The 23322-nt window shown below is 36.9% G+C and overlaps 1 protein-coding gene across 10 annotated transcripts in view; it reads right to left on the bottom strand.

The window, feature by feature from the left end:
- Positions 1-23322, bottom strand: part of SLC7A2 (solute carrier family 7 member 2) — a 52830-nt gene that overhangs the window by 8993 nt on the left and 20515 nt on the right. For 3 of the 10 annotated variants that reach the window (XM_014261683.2, XM_014261671.2, XM_088056221.1), the window contains exons 2-7: positions 10440-10830; positions 9070-9225; positions 5974-6139; positions 5491-5627; positions 4624-4846; positions 2779-2918 (exon numbers count right to left, since the gene is read on the bottom strand). In XM_014261683.2, the coding sequence (XP_014117158.2) occupies positions 2779-2918; positions 4624-4846; positions 5491-5627; positions 5974-6139; positions 9070-9225; positions 10440-10815 (1198 nt within the window). In that variant the 5' untranslated portion in view covers positions 10816-10830. Of the gene's footprint in view, positions 1-2230; positions 2368-2778; positions 2919-4623; positions 4847-5490; positions 5628-5973; positions 6140-9069; positions 9226-10439; positions 10831-11571; positions 11687-11822; positions 11983-14875; positions 15034-17039; positions 17185-20501; positions 20575-21988; positions 22088-23322 lie in introns of those variants that run through there. The other 7 variants (XM_088056223.1, XM_088056217.1, XM_088056222.1 and 4 more) reach the window with 7 other exon arrangements.

Here is a 23322-nt window from a genome sequence, read left to right as displayed (position 1 = left end):
ATTATGATTTTAATATAGAATTTTAATTTAAAATTTAAATATTTAAAACATTTATAAGTCTATATTAAAATATTTATATTTTATATTTATGGTATGCATTTATTAATGTATTTGTAGACAGCTGCTTACATGCACAAACACATGAACACATGCTTCCCTGGTATCTGATCCAAAATGTGATTTTCTAAAAACAGGACTCCTGGATTACAGAACTGTAACATAACCTGAGAGTCTCTTTTTCCAATTAAGAAAGACCATCCTGTTTTCTTTAATGAGAGTGGACATTCCTAAATCCAAAAAGCAATTTGCAGTGTAGATTTTTTTAATACCTCTCTGCTTTTTATGCTCTAAAGAACAAAGCTGAGGAAGAACAGAACCTACCAAAACCTCATGTACAGTAGCTATATTTAATTTTTAATCCCAGGTTTGAAAGGCTACTTTGTAGCCTGGACATTATTTAACTTTAGAAACAAAGTGAAAAATGCCTGCAAGTTTCTTCTTAGTAGTTCTTCTCTTCTTAAAAAAAAAAAAAAAAAAAAAAAAAAAAAAAAAAAAAAAGGCAGAATATTTCTTTTCCACCTTTCTTAATTTTACTCTAAGAGACAACAGTAGGTCCATTTATGGTGAAACTGGACTGACACCAAAATATTCTGCCATGTGCAAAGGTGTGCCATGGCGATTACCATCGGTGGAAAGGTCAGTCACATCATAACATGTGAAGGTTGCCTCAGCTGTAGTCTTGACTTGATAACCTTAATTAAATGTCTTATCTCCTTAACATTTCTTACAGCTGTAAAACTATTCATGCTACAAATGCATAGAAAAGTCAGATAATATAAGCTGTCACATACATCCAGAACTATTCTGTCAAAACTGTTTATGACCACAAAATATCAAATATGGATTAAAAAAAAAAAAAATAGAAGAAATTACTCTTTCTCCAGCAGTAGGTAAAGCTGTTTTCCAGTGTTGATGCACCAAATTCCCCAGCTTGTCTAAAAGCAGTCCAATGTCAGCTGCTGCAGAGCTACAGACAGGGCTGTATAACTGTATCAATCATTTTCCCAGCTGGTAATACACTATTCTTTCTTCTTATCATAACTGTGATTTCACATAAAGATCTTGATTTCATCCCACAAAACTGCACTTCCAAATTCTTATAGGAGAATATGTCAATAAGATAAATTCAAATAAAATTAAGTTGAAATAATAAAAGTAATGCTATGCAATCTATTTTTACTCTGGCCAAAGAAAAGGGAACTGATAATAATGCTTCATGTGGGAACTATCTAGACAATGACTGTGTCTTTCTGATCTATTGTCAACTATGCAGTGTGAGCAGTTCCAGTCTCCTGGCATCTGAGGATGATCCTGACTATAAATAAAAATATTATAGTCTCATGCCTGACCCTCTTATTCGAGATTACTTTTAGGCAAGGTTGATAAAAGTTCTAAGGCATATATTTGATATTTGAATTACTTAAAAAACTTATTTATTTGCCTTTGAGCTAAATACTTCTAAAGCTTCCAGTTTTCCTGGGCAATTAGACATCCCACTAAAATGACGATGAAATTTGGGCATAACTATACGTACCTCTGCGAGAAGTATGAAGAAAAGTGAGAGTTGTATGTTAAGAACTTATAAGGAGTTGGCAATGGTTCCCAAAATATATGTAGGCATGTATGTGTATACATATATGTGCACATGAGACCGCAACACACACATGCCCCTCAACCACAACTTGGTAAGCCTATACAACAACAACCATTTTCTTTGGAAGAGAATTTAAAAAAAATCTTCGTAGTTTACAAAAAAGTTGATCCTACTGCAAATGTATTTTTTTTCCTTATATCTCATAATAAAAAATGTGACAGTTATTTTCCCCCCATTATAGATGGGATAAATATATTAGGTCTACATCAGACAAGAAAGCCCTCTCAGTAGAGCATTAGCCTAAGGGACTCAGATTAAGTAACAAGCTTATTCACCATACAGGGGGTTAATATAAAAAACAAAAAAAAATAAAAATTGAATTCTGTGACATTAAGGCCATCACCACCACCATGATTGGCTTGATCTGGAGTTCTTACACCCGTTGATTACTCAGTAATTTTATTCCCATTGTACATGCAAGGGAAGTTAACAAGCAGCCCTTTTCAAAAATATACCATGCACGTGCATAGAGTGTTGAAATCTCAGTTTTAAGTAACACGGGCTTTGAGAGCTTACCAGAGATGACCCCTGTTGTCAAGGTGGCAGGAACTGGTGCCTGCCTCTTATTCACTTTGGCAAGAAAACTAAAGAGTAAACCATCACGTGCCATGGCAAACAGAATTCGGGGCAAAGGGAACATAGAGCCGAGAAGACTAGAACAGAAAAATGTATAGTTCAAGTACAGGTTATTAAAAGCACAATGCTTTACTGGTAAACCCAACTACACAAAAAGCAAGCTTGGAGGAGTTAATGGGTTTAGGTATAGTTTTGCTTAGGCTCTGTGTTGCTGCTCTTGGGATTTTGTTTGGTCGACTGATATTCTTGGTTTTGGGTTATTGTTCATTTTGACCCTAGGCTTTGAAAGCACTTGAGTAAAACCAACAAGTAAAAATCTTGGTAGAGGTAGAGAAAAGTTTTACTGGTATACTACTTTACCTAGCAACAAGCAAATTTGATCATTTCAGTCCAAAGCAAATCAAAGCTGCACAACAGTGGTTTATTTCCATATATGCAACATGTTTAGCAGTGCACCTTTCTTCACAAGGATCAACTCTTAGTCTCACCTGCTACTGCACCAGACGATAGAGTAGCAACTAGTGGGGTCTTCGTTTTGGAATTGATTTGAGCTAGACATTTGAAAAGCAACCCATCCTTCGCCATAGCATAGATTACACGTGGTATTGGGAAAATGGATCCAAGAAGACTGAGTAAAAAGCAAACACATGCAACATGGCAAACACAATTCATGCAGAATTGTATTCATGGACAAGATAAAAAAATGTTAATTAATGGCATGTAGAGAAACAAAATGTATGGTTGTAAGACAAAACCAGAAAGCCCCATAGCCCAAGGTACTACCGATCAGACACAAATAGATTTTTTTTAACTGCAAAGATGATTTATTATTATTAAATTAATTTAGGTAATGAAATTTCTTCATCAGACAGAATCCAGATTAACAAGACAATTCTTGCCATCACCGTAGTTCTTGGTTGTTAATGGACCAGGAATATGTTCTAGATCACACTAACTATGCAATTAAGCTTTAGTATTCCTGGAGAAAGACTGTCAGTCACCAGCAACAAATAAATAAGCGTAAGCAGTATCCCTTACACTCTATATTTCCATGTAAGCCTGCTGATTAACAGTAATTCAAAGTAAGCACCATACAAATGTACTTGGGCAAATTAATTATTTTGATTAAAGCACCTCTAGGCAAGCTCCATTAAGACTTTTCTTTGGAAGAAGTAAAGCTAATTTTATTTAGATTTGTTATTAGCAGAACACATAAAGCTTTTAAACTATTGATAACTTGAAGCTCTTAAACATTCTTCTTAAATTAGGTGGTTTCTTTCCCTCAAAGAGAAATACTTTTTAATTAAGAAAACAAAATGTGAAATCATAGTCAGTATAACCTCTGCAGCAAGCACACGGGTTTTTAACCAGGTGAAGGGTTTCCTTTCCTGCTTTAGAGAAACAACTATATCACTTAAAGAAGGTACAGCTCTTACATACTACAGGTGCTAGGTACATCCAGTAATGCTTGTGAGACACAGGTATGAAGGGTAGAGAGGAGAGAAATTTTATTGCAAATGAACTGATTTTGATTTATGAGTGTATCTTTCTCAAAGAAGCTCATGAAAATGACTCCTTACCTACATAAACTCAGGTAAAAGATTGGCATCAGCATTTTTCTATCCCTAAATTCAAGTATCAAGCAATTTTCTATCTTATTAAAGTGTTTGTATCATATTACAATGGGGTGTAATATATTCGAACACATACTAATACATATTGTGCCCTCTCTGATCTTTTTAACCAAAATAATATGTTAAGGTTACATTCACAGTTTCACAAAGAGTAATAAATTATAATGTTTTCATAGCTATAATCTACATCTCAAATACCCACACAGAAACCACAGGAAGGGATGATGTCAGAAGACAGACTGGCTACTGGAGGAAAACAGAGACAGCCAATGAAGATGAGGAGTGCAGCTACTTAATCATGTCTTCAATTTTGCCTGCAAATACACAGTGCCCATAAAGCTGCTGAGTCACTGGGAATGGACAGAGCAAAAGGACAAATGGGTGAGGTTTACTTTGTCAGTTAATAAAGATAACTTGCAGGTCATATGTTTGAAAAGACTTATATTTAAAAAAAAAAATTGGCGTAGTAAGTTTCTGCCAAAGAGGTAGAGTTCAATAACAGTACAGTTTAAAAAAAGGAACCTAAATTAATACAGCTACTGTCATGTAGACCTGCTTAAGTTTAAGACTTGCTTATAATACTTATTATTAATTCTTCGCATGGACTGAGCCTTCAAAATGAACACACGAACATACGTATAAATGTAATATATTATTCATCAGCTTTTCCAAATAGAATTAGTATTTCAATGTCTTTACCTTGTAGACAAAGCACAGAGGGATCCCACTGCTACAAGATATTTAGCAGGACCCCATCCAACATATTCAAATGCTACTGGCAGAGGACTTTTCTCATCTAGCAGATAGTATGGCATCATAAGTGTCAGTGCAGCTGAAACCCCAAAATAGGCCATGAAGCAGACAAGTAGGGACACCACAATTCCTATGGGTATGGCTTTCTGAGGATTCTTGACCTCTTCTCCTGAAAAGAAAAGAAAATGCCCCACCAAAAAAAAGAAAAGAAAATGCCCCTTCAGCTTTAAGAGATAACATCAAAGACAAATGACTTGTTAATCTAAGTCATGGGAATTGTATCCATAATAGAAGTTTTAAAAACCTGAGTAAAAGAAACTGAGACGCACAGAACTCAGTATTTTGTTGTCAGAAATAGTGTTAAAAGAGTGGTAAATTAAAGGTCATAAAACACATTGTATATTCAGAGTACTCCAAGCCCATAATTTTTAGTTATTTAGCTACATTCTCAATGTACTCATTCCCTATCAGCCATTAGGGAAGACAGAGAACCTTATCCCAGAGAACTGTAAAAGTGAGCAGGTGATTAACATTATTCAAGCAGAAAAATTGCATACTAAGCACTTTCCAGACTTAGAAAGCAGCAATCACTCCTTTAGAAGAGGAATAAAACAAGCAGAATTTTCTCCTTCTTCCCAGAAAGACAGCCACGTTCAGGAATGAACTTAAAGTCATTCTACATCGATTGAAAGAGGTTCGGAAGCAAACAAAGTAATAAGAGTTGACAGATTGTATTGTTTGTGATTCTTTGGGGTTTTTTTTGCAAAAATCTCCGACGCTAAACATATATACCCATACTTATAAATACTATACCAGTTGTTGCAATGCAGTCAAATCCAACAAAAGCATAAAAACAGGTTGCAGCACCAGCCAATGTTCCTGTGAAATGGTATGGCATAAAGCCACCACTCCCATACATACTCGTCACGTTTTCATAGGATGAGCGGTTCCTATAAAGAACAAAAGTACAGCAGAATTACAATCTTTTTTTCCCATTATTGGTAGGATAAATACCTGCACCCTCCTACCCTTGAACTCTGAAAAAAAAGTTTAAATGTTCTCATCATGACAGAGGTCTGCTTTACAAAACTGAACGCAATGACATTTTTATGTCCAAGCTTGTAAGAAAGAAAAATAACAGCAAAAGGAAGAATATCTGACTCAAATAACTATCATCTTACTTGCTTTGAAGTTTGTGAGAAAACATTAAAACACTAACAGTGTTTATTATAATAAAGCATGTGTAAGAGAAAACTGCTTAGAATATGAGCAAGTAAATAGATTTTTAAAAATTACTCTGTTACTGCAGTAAGGTTTCTGAGATATTCTTCACTTATCTTCCAGTTGTCAATTTCACCTTTCACAAAACCAGAAATCATAACGAAGAATAGGACCAAGATGTTAATAGCAGTGAATATTTTATTCACCCATGCAGACTCTTTTACTCCAAAAGATAAAAGACCTGTAAAATAAAAATATTTTATAGATGTGAATGGCCTATTATACTAATAAAATGGCATTTCAAAGAAGGGATACATGTAAAAGAAGGTGTGTGTACATATATATATATATATATATATATATGCAGGTACTGTGAATAATACTGCAAAAGCATCACCAGATTTAAAAAAAAAAAGCATTATCACAAACTTGCTAGACTTTTTCAATAGCATGACAACAGGAAAATATATTGGAAACTACAAAAGAGAAAGCTTCTTCTTTAAGTATTTAACAGTATTTTTAGCAATGGCTACATTATACTTCTCTGAGATGCCGATCCATCTCTGTTTTATGCTATGGAGTAAAAGTAGCTACAAGAATTCTGTGCTTTGTAAAAACAGATTGGTAGAATATATACCTTACAGAAGAATTATCTGTTAGACTAAGAAAACAAGCACAATTATTAAATTAACAATGTAAATTATTGACTCTACATTTTTCAGGGCACATCCATCAAAGTCCTATGTCCTAGCTCATTAATAAAAGCTTTAAAATAAATGCACACCTCCTCTTTGCAACACTGATGCATAGAGATTCTAGAAAACAGTCAGACACCAAATACACATGGCTTTATATTACAGAGTAGAGCATTTAAACAAGCTGAAAGTAATTCCATCGGTATTCTATTTTATCATTAGATTTTTAATAGGTTTAAGTATTAAAGTTTAAAGCATTAAAGCAATTTAATGAAATAGGCAGTGAGCAGATCAGAAAAAATTAAATACAATTGGAAAGTTTTCACAAGTCTCTTGCACTCAAAGCATTACCATTAATATCACATACATACTTTCCCTCATTATTTAGAGATTAAGTCTGAAAATTTTAAGCCTCTCAAAATAAAGTCTAAAAAGTTTCTGACTTTGCTAATGAGATATTTGCTATCTTATCAGAACACAGAAATTATCTTATGAGCTTCTAAATTTTTCTTCTCCAATGATATTTTTATTGAAATAGATGTATGCTTTCTTCAGCTCAGTTTTTGCCCAAAAGGCAGTGTCTCAATCAGCCTAATGCAGTGTGAATCATAGTATGTGCATTTTTAAAGCCCTTTTGTTATCCAAAAAAACAAAACACCACACAAAAAACCCCCAAATCAAACAAACAAAACCCTAAAAAAACAAACAAGAAAACCACAACAACAAAAACAAAACAAAAAAAAAACAGAAAAAAACACCAAAGCCCAAACCCCAGATTTCTGTGTACTTTCCCTTGTGCTTCCCTTGTTCTGTAAAACATCACCTGCTACTCCTATGATTCAGCTTTACACAGCTCACAATCCAATTACTGTATCATGCTCAGCCTACACAGTCCTGAGCCATCCCCACTGCCCCTTCTTTCAGCAGTGGGGAATTCCACCCAGTTCACTCACTGGGGGTTTGGTTTCCTATCACAGACACCTGGAGAGGCAATTTGTAGTACAAATGTGAAAGGAGTGAGGAAGAAATTATGGTAGGGACGAAAAGACAGGATACAAATGAAAACTCAGGACTGGTGATGAACAACAGGGGAAACATTTCCTCTTTTTTCAAGAGCTTCTAATTCTTATGTTCTGAAGCTGCAATGGGAGTGGAGAAAACATAAAAGATGTCAGCATCTAAACTAGGAATGTATGGTTTGGTTTGTGGAATTTCAGTGCTCTGCTTTCAAGAGTGTTATTTTTTGCTCCTTTATTTGGAAGAGGAAACTGACAGGTCTGCCCCAGTTATATTCCACATTCATTCCCAACCCTCCTGAGGACATAAGGGTCTGAACTATAGATCCTATAGGCAGCTCTGAGCCACAAACATGGCAGGATACTGGACTAAACCTAGTCCACTCCCAGATCTTCCTAATCATAGGAAGCCATTCTTTTTTGTACAGAGACCTAGTAAGCCTTCAGATGCACTGGTCACTCATCCTAGCAGTAGGTAGAGCAGAAATGTTTTCCTGTGACAAAAAAAGAACCCACTCAGAACAAGAGAACCAGAAAACAGGTTATAAACGTATAACTTAGTTTTACTTTCCAGAGAAGAAAAGCTCTTGCTTTGGTTTAATCCAAAGAGAGACTGAACATGACAAGTACATGAGATATGGTTAAGACTTCTACTGAATATTGAAATGCTTCTAGTATTGCCTGAAAACAAGCTGTACACTTTAGAATACACTTCCTGGTTCCTTCACTTCCAGAGGCAGGGGGAACATTTCCATGTGGTAAATAATTGTTAAATGCAAACATGGAAATAAGTTGCAGTATTTTTGAGCTTTCTGATCCCTCAAATAGCAGGTAGCTAGGGTCAGTGTTTGCAATTTAAAAGCACGATACATGAGTAAAGACAAAAACAGGACTTGGAAGAATAGACAGGAAAGGTTTACTCAGGTTTCAAACTGGGCTTTTGATCCATATAAGTACCTTGGGGTGCCCTTTAGGTCAAATAAACTCTAGGATAAACAATTGAAGACTTAAAAAGGGGAACGCTATTATATACCAAATAAGTGAACAATTTAGATGGAAAAACCCCATTACAAATGGGTAATGCCCACTACATGCACAATATATAATTTAAGGAGACCACATCACCAAACTACAGAGCTTAACCTCCAGACCACTCTGAAAGCATTTACTGGCAATAAAGCCATGAAAACACAGAGATTTGTGTAATTTTCCTGTTACCGTCAATCTCTATCGTGGGTTTTATAAAAAAAATACTGACAAGTGATTAGTTCATGTCTCAGTTTCAAGTGAAGAGGGTGCATGTGAAAATTTTATTATATACATTTAATTCACAGAGCCATTCTGCCAATACCAAATGTGCCTCTGAACTTCCTTAAGGTGTTTCTGGTGAAAACCCTAAAATTTAGCACTTTGATCTGTAAAATATCACAACCACCATAAACTAAGCCGTACATTCTTACCCGATAAAAGTAATATAAGGAATACAGCGAAGAAGTCAGGATACTCTGCTAGTCCAGAGTAATTAATTTTGAAGTAGGCACTGAAGAAATGACCAATCCGTTTTCCAAGAAGTTCATCAAAGGTGCCACTCCAGGCTCTTGCTACACTTGATGTACCTTCATAAAACACATGCATGTTTAGGGTTTTACATCCCTACTGTGGGACACAGCTGCTTCTACTGAAAAAGAAACAAAACTTAGCCTGTTGCTACTTGTATTTGAAAAAGCAGGGCCTGTGATGTTTGTTTTGCTGAAGAATTTTCATGTCTAAGAATTTTGCTTATTAAATGGTAACAAGTTTTTCTAGAACTAAAATATACATTTTTTCCCCTCATTTAGTCCTAAAATAGTGCAGAAATTATTTCTGTGTCATTTATGCCTGATCCTGGAAGAAGCTTATTTCTAGAATTCCAATATGACATATGTTAAACAATAAAAAAGTAACGTAAGAAAGCACTTTAAGAAAGAACGTGAAGGAAAGTTTGCCTACCTGTAATAAAGCAAAAAAAAACACTTTACTACTAGAGTCTGAATTTAAAATTAATACTCTCTTGTGGTAAAGAGTGCATGGCCAAATACAATTTATTTATGTACACTTCTCTCATTAAATAGATTTTAATACAATACTGGGGAAGATCAGTTTTGTAATGACTTGAGTAACCATACTGTAGGCATACCTCTAAAGCTAGGAATGCTCATACAGAATATAATAGAAATTTGGAACACATTCCTCCGGGAGGAATAATTTTTAAATCCAAAAATGTTATCTCTGCTGAAGCACTGAAATAGCTATTTGACTGTCTGCCACATAAGCATTGATTTTATTCCCATCTGGTCAACTTTGTATTTTGTAGGATAACCTGATAGGACAGCAGTTAATTAGCACAAGGATACAATAGCAAGTTAGTACTTAAACACCATGACTTATTATAAGATACTATTGTGGAGTCCTTGTAAATGTCTTTGCTGTGTATATTCAGAAAAAAAAAGATTTTCGATTTTACTGAAATTATTTTTGCTCAACAAGGATGGCAAGTAAGTCCTGTTTATTCTTGTGCATTATCACTGAATTGTCTGACACAATCTTCATAAAAGGTATGTGATTCATACCTGTTAAACTGTTACAAAAATACCTTGTAAAATCCCTGTTTGCAATGGTGAATGCACAGAAGGAAATAACCTAATCAAATTATTTTGGTTATTTCATCTCAGCAGGACTAAAAAGAAACAGGAGTTAAGCATAGAGACAGAAAAGAAAAACAGCCTTAAGTCTGTATCTTCTATCTGCTGTCTCAGAAACCCCTGGGACCAGTGTTTGCTCTTAAGCTTACCTATAATATAGGATAAAATGAGATTCCAGCCAGTGATAAAAGCCCACAGTTCACCTACTGTAACGTAAGTGTACAAATATGCAGAACCAGTCTTGGGAACACGAGCACCAAACTCGGCGTAGCAGAGACCTGCCATCACAGATGCAAGGGCAGCAATGAGGAAAGAAACAACGATGCTAGGTCCAGAATCAGACTTGGCTACTTCTCCAGCAAGGACATAAACACCAGCACCAAGGGTACTTCCTACGCCCAGGGCTATAAGGTCCAATGTTGATAAGCATCGGCACAACTTGGTGTCCTCGAGACTCTCGCCATCGATGTTCTTCTTCCGCACCAGACACCGAATAAAGGACAGAGCTGGTCCACAGGGCAACATGGCGGATGTAGAGCTCTGAAATAAAGGAAATTATATTTGTAGTATGCAAAAGGTAGTGCAGACTGTGGTAAAATACAATGGGAAAAAGTATTTGAGTGAAGAACTTAAATCACACTTTAATCTACTCACTAATATATTCACACTGTTTTGTGACAGTAAATAAGATGGCATGTGCTTTTTCCCCAGGAAACAAATTAGAGATACACTATTTCTAATTTTATATGTAGCACTTATGTCCCCAGGGAAAGAGATCCATTATCTTTAGGTTTATTACATTGCCGTAAAAAAGAAAAAACGTTTCTAATTATCTGATAATGGCCACTTCTTAACCACTTCTAAAACAGAAGCAGCCTATTACCTCATATATTATAGAGCCTTTTAAGATAAGGATCAACACCAACATAAATAAGGGGCTCGGGGATCTGAAAGTAAGGCTATAAACAGAAAGAGTTTAAAATACATTATTCAATATCCTTTTGTCTTCAGATACATAGCTTTTGCCCTTAGAATTTGCCTCAGTAAGAACTGCTTGAAAGCAGATTAAAATAGTGTTTCTACTCTCTCACGCACTGAAATTTCCCAGATCTAATTATCCTTACGAGAAATCTTGCACACCTCTGCCTAACAATCATCTAACAAAACCTGACAGGCTAACTGCTCATCCCATGCCCGCTGCAGTTCTTCAACATTCTGAGTGCCCATCTCAGTGTGGGATGTGATCAGCTCTAGCACACAAGCTCAGAATCTGTGACCAACCTGGTTCTGGAGGTGAGCGGTACTTCTCTGGCCTGTGATATGGGTGCCTGCTAGGAACAGCAGGGATCCAGCTTCCCAACTAAAATAAATGGTCACTGAGGGTCCAAAGCTTCTTCTTCAGAGGGAGGACATGGGCATCCCATAGAAAATAATATTTTAAAGAGGCAACATTAATGTAAAAGTTCTGTCTTTATGTATTTGTTTGAATTGTATTGTTGATGGCTAAGAGTATGGTAAGAATAAAGCAATACCATCTGTCTTCTTTCCAAACTGGTGTTTTTCCTTGCAACTCATACCACAAATATCTGTACTGTATGATTTTTTAAGTGAAACCCTCCTGGGAACTGAAATCCATTTCATTTAGTGGAAGATATTCTGCTGGTTCATTCCTTCCTGGTCTGTATCAGTTTCCTAGAACAGTAAAGGACATTTCTACTCACACTAGTTCAATCCATTAAAAGTGATGACTTCGTATTAAGATGCATAGCTCAATTAACAGTGTTCGATTCTAAAACAGAGAGTCAGAAGCAGAGAGTATCAGGAACTCTGCCATCCCTATACAAGATTTCTTGGGGAAAAAAAAAGTCACCTGAGACAAGAAAGAACATTTTCACCCTGTTGCTGTAATAACTCCCCAAGGTACACTCAAACATGCCACTTCCGCCTTCAAAGAGCACCCTTAAGAAAAAAGGTCTCCATTCCCTTTTAAGTAGAGGGAATTTGACAAAGGATAGTGAATGGACTTGAACAGCTGTGGATAGTGATGCTTAGTCCCCTTAGGTAGGTGGTATGTGGCCCAGGACAGTGGGAGAAAGCAGACCTGCAAGTTTCCAAAGCTCTGCTGCAATTAGGCAGTCCTTTCAGCACATTAGGCTCCCAGAGACAAGAACCTGCCCATGGTACATTCACCAGTTACTGTGATGATATTCCTGTCAGTGGAGATCCACAATATCTTGTAAGGGAATTAGCACTGGACTGTTCAGGCAAAGTCCCCTGCTGTGTCTCCTGAGATGCCATCTTCAGGAACAGCAGCCTTTCTTTGGGCCTGAGGCTGAGGGATTCCACTCCCACATAGCCAGGTTTATTTTTCCTGGGCTGTACTTAGACAAATATTCTGAGGCCACTTTTTTTTTCCCTAATGACAGTTCTGAAGCTGTAGCAACCACTTAGGATGTTATATTAATATGGTCATTAGTCTGCAGCCCATGTGACATGCAGCAATGAATGCTCTTGTGACTCCATGCCCTTCACCTTAGCAATTTCAATGTTGCAGAAACATAGCATTTTTAAAGGAATTATTTCTCCCTCCCTCCAGATAATATTTCATTTGGCAATTCATTAACAGGAAAAAATACTCTGGCAGATCTTGTTCTCAGACCACTAAGGAATTTCCAAGACTCTTGTTATTCAAATGGCATCTCAGATTGTTTTGCTTTTCTGCCATCTGGGACACGAAGTCCTGAAAATTGTACAGCCATTTACTGCAGAGGCCAGTAAGTGATATTATGTTTTTTCTTTGCTGAGAAGGAATCCTTATGGCAAAATAGGAGGAGTTTTTCTGCTTCTGATTTCTGCTTCTTGGAGAGAGGAAGGCTAGTTCTTGCTAGCCACAAGCCAGTAAAAGACATTTGTTCTGATAGAAACTCAGTCTTACTTCTTTAGCCTTTAGAAACTGGAGCACAACAAAAGACAAAGTTCAATATACAAACTTTGTGTCTGTAGAGGGTAAAAAAAAACACCTCATGTGCACAGCAAACTTCTTTTTGTAAGTATATCCATCCTAACATGGACTTGGCAAACACACATTCTTTTACAACAACCACTGGACTCCAGCACATCTTCTACAGTTTCCTATACTTAGTATGCCTAAACTCATAGCAAAAAATGCCCAAACCCTGCTTCACAATTTCTGTTGCTGCGTGCAAAGTGCAGCACTGTACCTCAGGCATGGCCCCCTTTCAGATTTGGCGGAGATATTCCAAGACTTCGTACTTGACAAGACAGTGCAGCAGGAAGAACTGATGAGCTTACGAAGCTATTTGGCTTCACACAAGACCAAATGACATTGCTATGAGGTGGCAAGTGTCTCCAGAAATAACTGACAAGTGTAATGTTTTTCTGAGGCGTCCCTTAAAGCAGATCCTTTCATGCATTACTCCTGCGAGAGGGTAATGCATTACCCTCCATCCTGAGCAACGGCTTGCTGCTGATGTGTGCTGACTCAGAAGCAGTTTATCAGAACACTGAGGCAGAGCACATCTCATGTTAAAATACAAACCTACAGAAGCAAAGCAGGTAACAGCTGGGTTTTCCTTTTGGTGGCAGCATTGTCCTAGACAAGTTTATACTGACTGCCACCAAGCACTCTTATAAAAGGTCTCATTCCTGCAGACTCACAGCTCTTATTCCTGAGTTTGTGTCGCCCTGAAAACTCAGCTTTTGAGCTTGCTAACATAGTTTTCTAAGGACTTTCCCAGGACAGTAACTGTAAACATAGATATGTGTACATTCTTTCTGTTACACGTCTTGTGATGGGCATCTCTCATGGCCAGTGCAGTGAGAAAGTGTTATCCTGACCATCCAATCCCTGGCCATGGTCAGAAGCCTATAAATCCTGGGAGGAAAAATAAACTTTCTCTTCTTTTCACCACACTTCGACCTGTGTCCATGTGATCTATTCATCTTCAGCAGCGACAACTTTGGACAAATATCAGTTTTCTGCTGATCTTTATGCAGAGTGGAATATGAAGTAGGGTAAGTGAACACATTAAAAAATGATCTCTCCTACTTTTTAACTAGCAGGTTTCAGTATTTTCCTAACTGCTCCTTTTTTCTTCCTCTTTTTGCTGCTGAAGCCTAACCCTGCCTCATCCTAGCATAGGACTGTGGGCTCTGCTTCATCTTGGCCTCTACTGCCATGAGCCCTGCCAGGGGTGGCCTGGTCCCCTGCTGAATGTGCTGCACAGCTGAAGAGCACTGACTCTACACTGAGCCTTCCTGGGAAGGCACCCTTGACAGCTTGGGAAAGGGGGTTTTTGATAATTACACTGGGTAATCAATCAAGAAGGAAATGAGTGCTTTTGAGGCATCTCTGGTGCAGTCCTACATTTCCTGGAGCAGAGGTGGACACATGCCTGCCTTTGAACAGAAGTGTTAGGCATGTAGCCTGCAAGGACCACCTGCCAGAGTGGACTGTATTGTTCATGCAGTTTAAACAGAGAAAATATTGAATCCTGATCTTATACAGTTTAAACATAGTCAGTGAGTGATAAGAAACCACAAAGGAAAATGCCCTTGAACTCACCAACAGTATGCAGTTATTTCTAATTAAGGCATGGAGCAGACATAACCTGATGAATCTCTCATGTATTCCAACCTGTGCTAGGCTCCACTTTGAAGTCTTCTTCACAGAGAGCGCTGTGTCACAGGCAAGGCAAGCTTCATTTTGTCACAAGCAAACACCTGTGAAGTGTATTTGTTACCAATGTTGGCACATTCCTTCTGCTGCATACAGCTGAGGGGTGGCAGCTCTTCCATTCTGCATATGCTGGACCACACTTCTGACCAAGTTTTAATTTAGCTACAGGTTATGCTGTAAACATGGAATACGCCTCCAACAGTCCTCCAAAAAAAGACAGGTCACAGTTCAACTGCCTTAGACTTGAGGACCAATGACCAGCCCTTACAGAAACCTCCTCCTTCCTTGAACAAATTCCTAGAGAGAACTGCTAAGCCGTCCACACTAGAGTTTAGTTTTACCCCTTCAACAAAGATACAGGCAGGAGAGTAGGACACAATTTAGACAGGAAAGAAACTTGACAAATTTATCTAACAGGGGAGGAAAAAACAAAACAAAACTTTCTTATGTCTGATGGACTTTCACAGTATTTGTCAGAATAATGCCTGAATAAGCAGGTATTCTTCCAATCCCTTCTGTTCTTTATTATCTTTGTTAATTTTTTTCTCTATAGTATCTGCTGATAAAATTATCTTAATTTCAGCCTCTCCTGGCCAATTGTAAACCAGATAATTTACTGCTTGTCCACTACACATCTGAATGCCAGTCCAAGAAGATGAGTTCAGCCTTACAATTTGTACCAGCTCTTTGTTCAGGTGGATGATCAGGAACATTTAATTATCATCTAGTGCTAGCCCTCTTCTGTCAGGAAATGCTTGGTGTCAAAAAAATTGTAACTAAAAACACAATGTAGGGACTAAGTCTCTATCTGCAAAAATTTTATCAATATTTAAATCTGCTTTGACTGCTTCACAGTCATATAAAATCTACCATTTCTGCAAATTATTTTTCATGTAATAATAATCTAACCTAGCCTCCTATTCCACACAAAACTCAAAATGTATGTGGATATTGGAGAAAAAAAAAAAGGTAACTTACATAATGTGTCAATAATTTTATTTCCAATAAAATAAAATTTTAATTTAATTGTCTCATACATGTTTTAATTTAGTACACATTAAACCCAACCTACATAGGGGAAAATCCAAAGTTTTGCTCCAGCTGCTGTTCAACTTTTCCCACAAAATTTTCCATTAAAAATTCTAATAAAAATCTCACATGGAAAGCAATTGTTATAAATCAATATGAAACCTCTGAAAGTTTTAATACTGCTTTGAGATTTATGTTTAATGATTTTTGAAACCAAAATAAAATAAAGATATTTTATTCAAAACTATTCTGTTGAGCTAGTATTATGCAACATACTGTTAATTTTAGACGCAGTAGTTAAACATTTTAAACTGCATACCAATTAAGAATAAAATACTCCAATCAGTTTGTAACATATTGAATATATACTATTGAATATATACTGGTTAATACAGATTAATTTAGCATCTTTTTTTCAGCCTCATTTTTCCTGAAAAACCTGTAAAAGTTTATGAAATTTTTTTCCTATTATGTACATGTAACCTTATTCAAAATAGCAGTATTACATTTATTAGATCTTGTGAAATAAGACATAGGTAGAAAATTAAAAGAGTTCAGAGACGAAGCAAAACTAGATACAGTCTATGATGTGCATATGTGTATACACATGCACAGACAATGCATTATTTTAGTACAAGTGCCCTAAAGGTTCCTGTAGTGCCTGAGACTTTCACAAAACTCCTAACGGCTTGAAATATTTAAAGTAGCATATTTCAATAATAAACCTTAAAATTAGAAAGCAGAACCTGTAAAAGAAGTATAAGATGCATAAAAGGGAAAAGCAAAGAAAGTTTTATCGTTCAAAAGCAGAAACACCTTCTAGTCAAACTGGGAAGGAAAACATAACTGCATCTTCTATATATCAACACTGAATTTTTACTTCACCAAAGACAGAAATGTAAACAAACTGCACACCACAGCTCTTGCTACTCCAACAGCACATAATTTAAAGGCAAAGTTTCCTAAAATAACCCAGGTTGCTTTCAGGTTACTTCTTTCAGCAGTAAACTTCATTACTAACCTGATTCAGAGCAACTTCTGCTAGGTAAATTTCTTCTCCTCTTACTCAGTCCTGAACTCCTGCTGTCATAAATGGAAGAGTAATGACATAAAGTGTTTTTATTAAAAGACTTGCTTTAAAAAGCCAGCTCCAGGTGGTGTGGGGGCCCTCAGTTCTGAGAGGGGTGGAGGCTTGGACGACCAGGTGATTGGAGGGCTGCGAGCCTGCCAACTATTTGCCCAGCCGAGCAATCAAGCAAGCAGGCAGGCAGGGAGAGAAGGTCTTGCTGGTGTTCAGGTAAACCATATCTACTGTCTTCATGACAGAAAACCCAACTTAAATGCCATTTCCTGAATTTAAACACGCCTGTGTCAGGGAAACTATTCAGACATCCTGAAGGAAATGTATGGGAAAATCCCACTGTGATACCAAGCCAAGTTCTTCCATTGCCCCTGTGAAAAACAGTTTTTGAAGCATATTGAAGGATGCTTTGCAATGTTTTGAGACCGGAATAAATTTTAGAAGAATATAATTTTAAAAGTATTGCTATGGCTAGAAGCAGCACAGAAGGCAATATATTTACAGAGATGGGTTAAAGCCCATTCTGTTGAACTGGGGTAGGTGTACCATAGACGATATTCTCCTTTATATGGCTTGAAATGAAAAATGCTGAAGACTGGACTTAGAACAAGCCAAACATTCCCGTGACACAATGAATAAATAAACCTCAGTTTCTTAAAAATTAGCTTCCAGAATAAACCAAACCCCTATGTATAATTTACAGCTGTATTTTTATTACTTCCAATGGTGGACAACCACTCCAAACATGTAGTAGTATTCCCAGCCAGTATTATTCACAGGATATTGTTTCCTTCTAAACACTCATGTTTCAATCTCTTTATTTTTGTTCAGCTAACATAAGATAAACCTTGCAGAGAGAAGTGCTATGCTTCTCATCATTAAAAGGTCTTTCTGAGCAAAATAGGTAGAAAAACACATTGTGTGGCAGCCCGCTGCAACTTTCTCTTAGCTTTTACTTTTGCTGTTGTGTAAAGTCTGCCAGTGCTCCAGAAGCAGAGAAGGTTCCTCCTTTTAGCTTCATGAATAGCCCTACTTTCTGCAGCCACATGTAAGGGAAGAATACAAGCTTTTCTCAGCTTTCCCAGATCCAAGGAGAAATGCATCTAAGAAACTGCGCTCCACAAAGATGGGCTATGTTTCAAGACCAGCTTACATTACCCAAGGCAATCATCTTTTTACAGGCAAAAACATATTAAGAGAAAAGGTCTTTTTTGCTGAAGGTCTGCTGATGACAATGCTAATGCTTCTCCTCATGTTGACCTCATCCTTGTTAAAGATGAACTTTATCTCTTTCGCAGTTAATACACAGTCAGAAGATAGAAACAAGAAGTTATGCTACAGGTTAGGTTTCTTGTGCAGAAATGCATGACAACCACTTTTAAGGAACATCACTGTGACCTGTGACAATATCTAGGCATTTTTTTACTAAACTAGCCCTCTCTAAAATAGTCCATGAATGACTCAAGAATTACTCAGATGGCTCTTGAATATCTCCAGTGAAGAAGACTCCAAACCTCTAAGAGCAACCTGTGACAGTGCTCTGGTCACCTGCACAGTAAAGAAGTTCTTCCTCATATTTAGCTAGAACTTCCTGTGCATTGTTTTCTGCCCATTGCTTCTTGTTTTGTTGCTTATCTCCTGTCTGTGATAACAATTCATCCCTGGTAGCACCGGTACACTTACAGATCCTTACAATGACAGGGCTGGGCTGCTTTGGTTTGTCTGACTTTCTAAAACTGAATCCTGAGAACAGTAGCACACAGAAGCTACACTGCTAAAGGCATTCAAACCTAGAGCCCTCCTGGCTCCCAGTCAAGAGGCAGGGAGCATGCTGCCTGGTGAAATAAAATGGCTTTCATCTGTCCCACCTCAATCTAATGCACTGTGGGGTAGATCAGTATACCCTCATCAAGCAGTGTTTGGATCAAAGTTCATATGGACAGACACTCAGACACAGTTTTGGGTGTGTTTTCAGTGACACATGCTTGAAACTTCAAGAAGACCACGCTGTAACCCAGCAAAGGCCATTTTTGTAGATTCAGCTGACAGGTGTATTTGTGTGGCTGAGGGTGTGTGACAAAGATGTTCATACAGGGCCGGATCTTGTGGGGGATCAGTGAGGGATGCCAGATGTGGTGCTCTTTGGACAAGACCGAGCAGACAGAAAGCTGTCTGGTGGCAGCTATCTGTATAGCATACCCAGCTTCCCTCTCAGAGGAGATTCTTGTTTCCCTCCAGGAAAGAGCTGTGGTAGACCCACTTTGTAGCTCACAGTTTGTTTCCCGTTACAAATCCAGCTGTTCTTGGACCAACAACATTAAGTTCTGATGCTAGAAACTTTTCTGCTCCTTAGGAACTATATCACTTGGATTAATATAAAGAGCCTCATCCAAGACTTCTCTGATTTACAAACCCCAAGGACTTTTGTAGCACATTCTTTCCATTAAAAATTTGATCAGGAATTCTCTTCTTGCCAGGAAGCAGTTGGCCACATTAGAGGGAATGAACTGAAGGACAAAATTATTTTATCTTATTTTCCTATGGAAGGCTCCTTTTAAGACTTTCCCTTAGAGTATCAAGAGTATGAACCTATTTTTATACAATTACACAGAAATCCATGCTCAGGGGATTTTAATTTTACCAAAAAAAAAAAAACTGCAAGCCAATAATTTTGAAACTCTTGCACAAAGTGAAACAGTGGTCTACAGATGCTTTCAAAGTGATTAAAAGCTGCTCTGTTATTGACTCTGACTTGTCTCACAGGCACAGCCTCACAGCTACAGGCCAAAAATCTGTGGAGTTTTACATAACTGGAGGTATTAACTGTGCACATGCATATCCATGTGCTTGCCCGTATAACTGACCAAAGTTAAAAATGAACAGAAGTGTTTGCTGGCCTAGGCCTTAGTGAACCATAGCAATCCCACCACTTTGCAACCAACTGTAATGAGCTCAACTTTCGTCATGTACAATGAAAAAGAAACACGTGTTTTGTACACTTTGTGCAGCTCTGATGGGTTATGAGAAGATGTACTGGTACTCATAAGAGGATTCATCAAGTAGCCAGCAAGAATCTTTTCCAGATAAAGTAATTACATTTTAGTGGTTCTGACCTGTGGTTCTGAGATTAAAAATCCAGTGCAATATGTGTGCTAATCTACACAAGATGATCATAAACATTTGAGAGAGAAATAATCTTTATAAAGCTCAATAGTAGTGTAGGCTGTCTCTATAATGTTATAATAGGATCATTTCTGATTATTGAAATTACAAATCAATATTTTTAAAGGATTTCCTATGTATTAAAATAAAAATATTTTAGATTGCTTCTCACAGTTTAACAGATTACTGAAACTAGTTCCTACAAAATATTGTACAGATTAAAATAAAATTATCACTTACCAAGTCCCTCTATTTTTCTTTAATAATTCTTTTTTCAGTTTGTACTTAGGAAAATATCTCAAATCCTGAACTTCTGTAAAAGAAATTTAATACAACAACAAAAAATAATCACATACTACTAGACTAATCCAGGCAGGAAGAATAAACCTGAAATCACGTATCATTTTGTATGTAGCAAGAAGAAGGGCTATGTTAGCACAAATTCCAATTAGTTATTTTGATCCAGGAATGAGTAAATTAACCTGATATTAAGCATGTCTGAAACAGCTACTAGCTGCCATTTGCTGAATTCCTAATATTCCCAGGGCTCTAAAGGAAATTTTTGAAGTGCTGACTCACAGTGCTGTCCCTAAGTCTAAAATCAGATTTTTCAAGAAGAAAAGTAACTATTTAAAGACATACTATCTATAAAAAAAAAAAAATCCACACATACTTTTTTGGCTTTGAATACAGGATAAATATAGACAGGAAACTTAGTTTTAAAATGTTGTAATATATACAAAGAAGAACCAAGAAAATCAAAGTTAAAACTAAGACTTGATCTTTAATTCAAAATAAACCATGATGCTATATCTTGCCAAAACTGAAATGATTCTGTTTTGCATCTCCCTGGACACCTGGAAAAGGTGTGTCAGATGCAGCTCCACACTGCAGCTTGGGAAGGAGCAGGAGAAAGCACCACCAGCCAGCTGAAGTGTGAGTACACTTCTCCCTCAGAAGCAGGAAGTTACAAATGGGCTTTCAATAAGAGGGGGAGAAAGATCTACCAGATAACAAACTATTAAGTGGATTATTAGGTGGATTTTTTGTGGCAAAAGCTACTGCATAACATCTTATTCTGCTTTTTTTATAAGCCTATTTGAACTTAAAACATATTGGACTGAAGCAAATGTTAAAAAAAAAAAAAAAAGTATTCAATTTCTGACAACAGTCCATGCTTGAAACAAATGTGCAATTTCACATCTAAAGGTTTTTAGTTGTTTTGAATGTGCTTCATTTACATCTTTTCAAGGCCATCACTTTCTTCACTACCTGAATTTACTGAAAGTTTATTTCCCAGTCCTTCTATAATACAGGACTTCCTTCGACTCACTGTTTTTTACCTCGGCCAATCAATCTCTTTCCTCAGTTTACTTGGATTTTTTTATTGCTGGATTATTTGTGAGGGGTTGGGGAGGGTTTGTTTGTTTGTTTTTGTTGTTTTTTTGGGAGGATGGGTTTTTTTGTTTGGTTGGGTTTTTCTTGGGTTTTTTTGTTTGTTTTAAATTTTTCAGCTGGAAAGGCTAAAAATTATCCTTTTCCCTGTATCAAAGAGGAAAATCTTTCCAATTACTATTCATAATGAACATTTTTTTTCCCATAAAAAACAATTTCATCCAGAAAATTTATATTAACTCTGTTTCTACTTAACAATCATTTTCCTTTCTGGATAATGATATGAAGGTTGCTTTTTTCACTTAGTCTTTTTAATCAGTAACAGGCTTTACCTTTCACCCCACGTTTTCAGCCTCTTGTGTAAGACACAAGCAAAAGCCTCTCAGAAATTAACATCAGATCAATTCCATGTATTCTGTTGTGTTGAAAACCTGACAGAAACAAAAAAAAAAAACAAACCCCTGAAAAACTTGTAGAGATGTATTTACAAATGCAGTCCTAGGATATATTTTTTTGGTGGTAATAGGAAAGATATGCAATGACTAGAAGATCAAAATTAAGTCCCAAACATTTCCCTGCTGAAAATTGTACTGATTTGCACAAAAGCTGGTGATTCTCTAAAAGGGACTTAGACACTGATTTTAAAGCAGAAATAGTGAGAATCCTTTCACTTGCATAAACTCCTGAGGTGGCCTCTAAAATGCCTATAAAATCTGTATTTTTTTAAATGGCTTTGCCTGTGTGCTCCTGTATGCTTCCACAGAGGAGCTGAAAGGCCCAAAAGGTAGCCTGTTTTCATGGTGCAAGAGTGGAAATTAAGCAAAGAACTAATGATTCACCTCATTTCTCTTTCCTCCCTTCCCAGCTTCAGCTGGCTGGTTTGATGGCTCAGACAGCACCAGCTCCAGGGTTTCCTACTCCACTGGGGTTGTCCAGTCCCATCCCTCTCAACCCATCTGACCAGAGCACCATACACTAACGGGCTCCAGTGGGTCTTTTTGTTTTAAAAAGCTATGCAATTAATATTCTGCACTGAGTCACTGAAAACTGTTTAAAGTAACTCTGTTTAAATATGTAAAAAAGTGGCATCTCCCCCTATTTTCTGTGGGGGCCAGGAAAGGAAGAAGAGTGAGTGGAGAAGAAAGACAAATGTATCTAATTTAAGACTAAAAGAAATCACAGATGATCCCAGAAACAGCCTCACTAACCAGAATATCATGAGGCAGGGGAAGGAATGGAATTCTTATTACACATCTTACTTGTTTCTGTAGGAGTTTTTAAGGCATATGGAAAATATGTCATCTCAAACAGATTACAAAAACCCAACAAAAAAATAGGTATAATCAAGGTGTATATTTCTCATAATGGAACATCTAAAATGAAGCATGTTTTAATTATCTGCCAATTTTAAGAGTTTAAAAAAGTTATGTTTGCTTTCACTTGCTTATAGAAATCCAAGAATTAGATGCACATTATTTATATTCCATATTTCTTTTATCTTAAGGGCATTAAGAATTAATTTAAAAGATTCTTGCATAAAAGCTTTGAAAAATCTCCTTTGCAACCAAATATTACCAGGAAATAATGGCAAAGTATTTAAATTAGGATTCTTCACTACATCTGTACTGGACTTCAAATATTAAATCAGAGAAGCATTTTTGTGCCA

This window comes from Pseudopodoces humilis, chromosome 6 (assembly GCF_049639895.1).
Source record: "Pseudopodoces humilis isolate 2021_Gansu_Grassland_sample_001 chromosome 6, ASM4963989v1, whole genome shotgun sequence".
Lineage (NCBI taxonomy): Eukaryota > Metazoa > Chordata > Aves > Passeriformes > Paridae > Pseudopodoces > Pseudopodoces humilis.
This window is presented reverse-complemented; position numbering and strand designations above follow the sequence as displayed.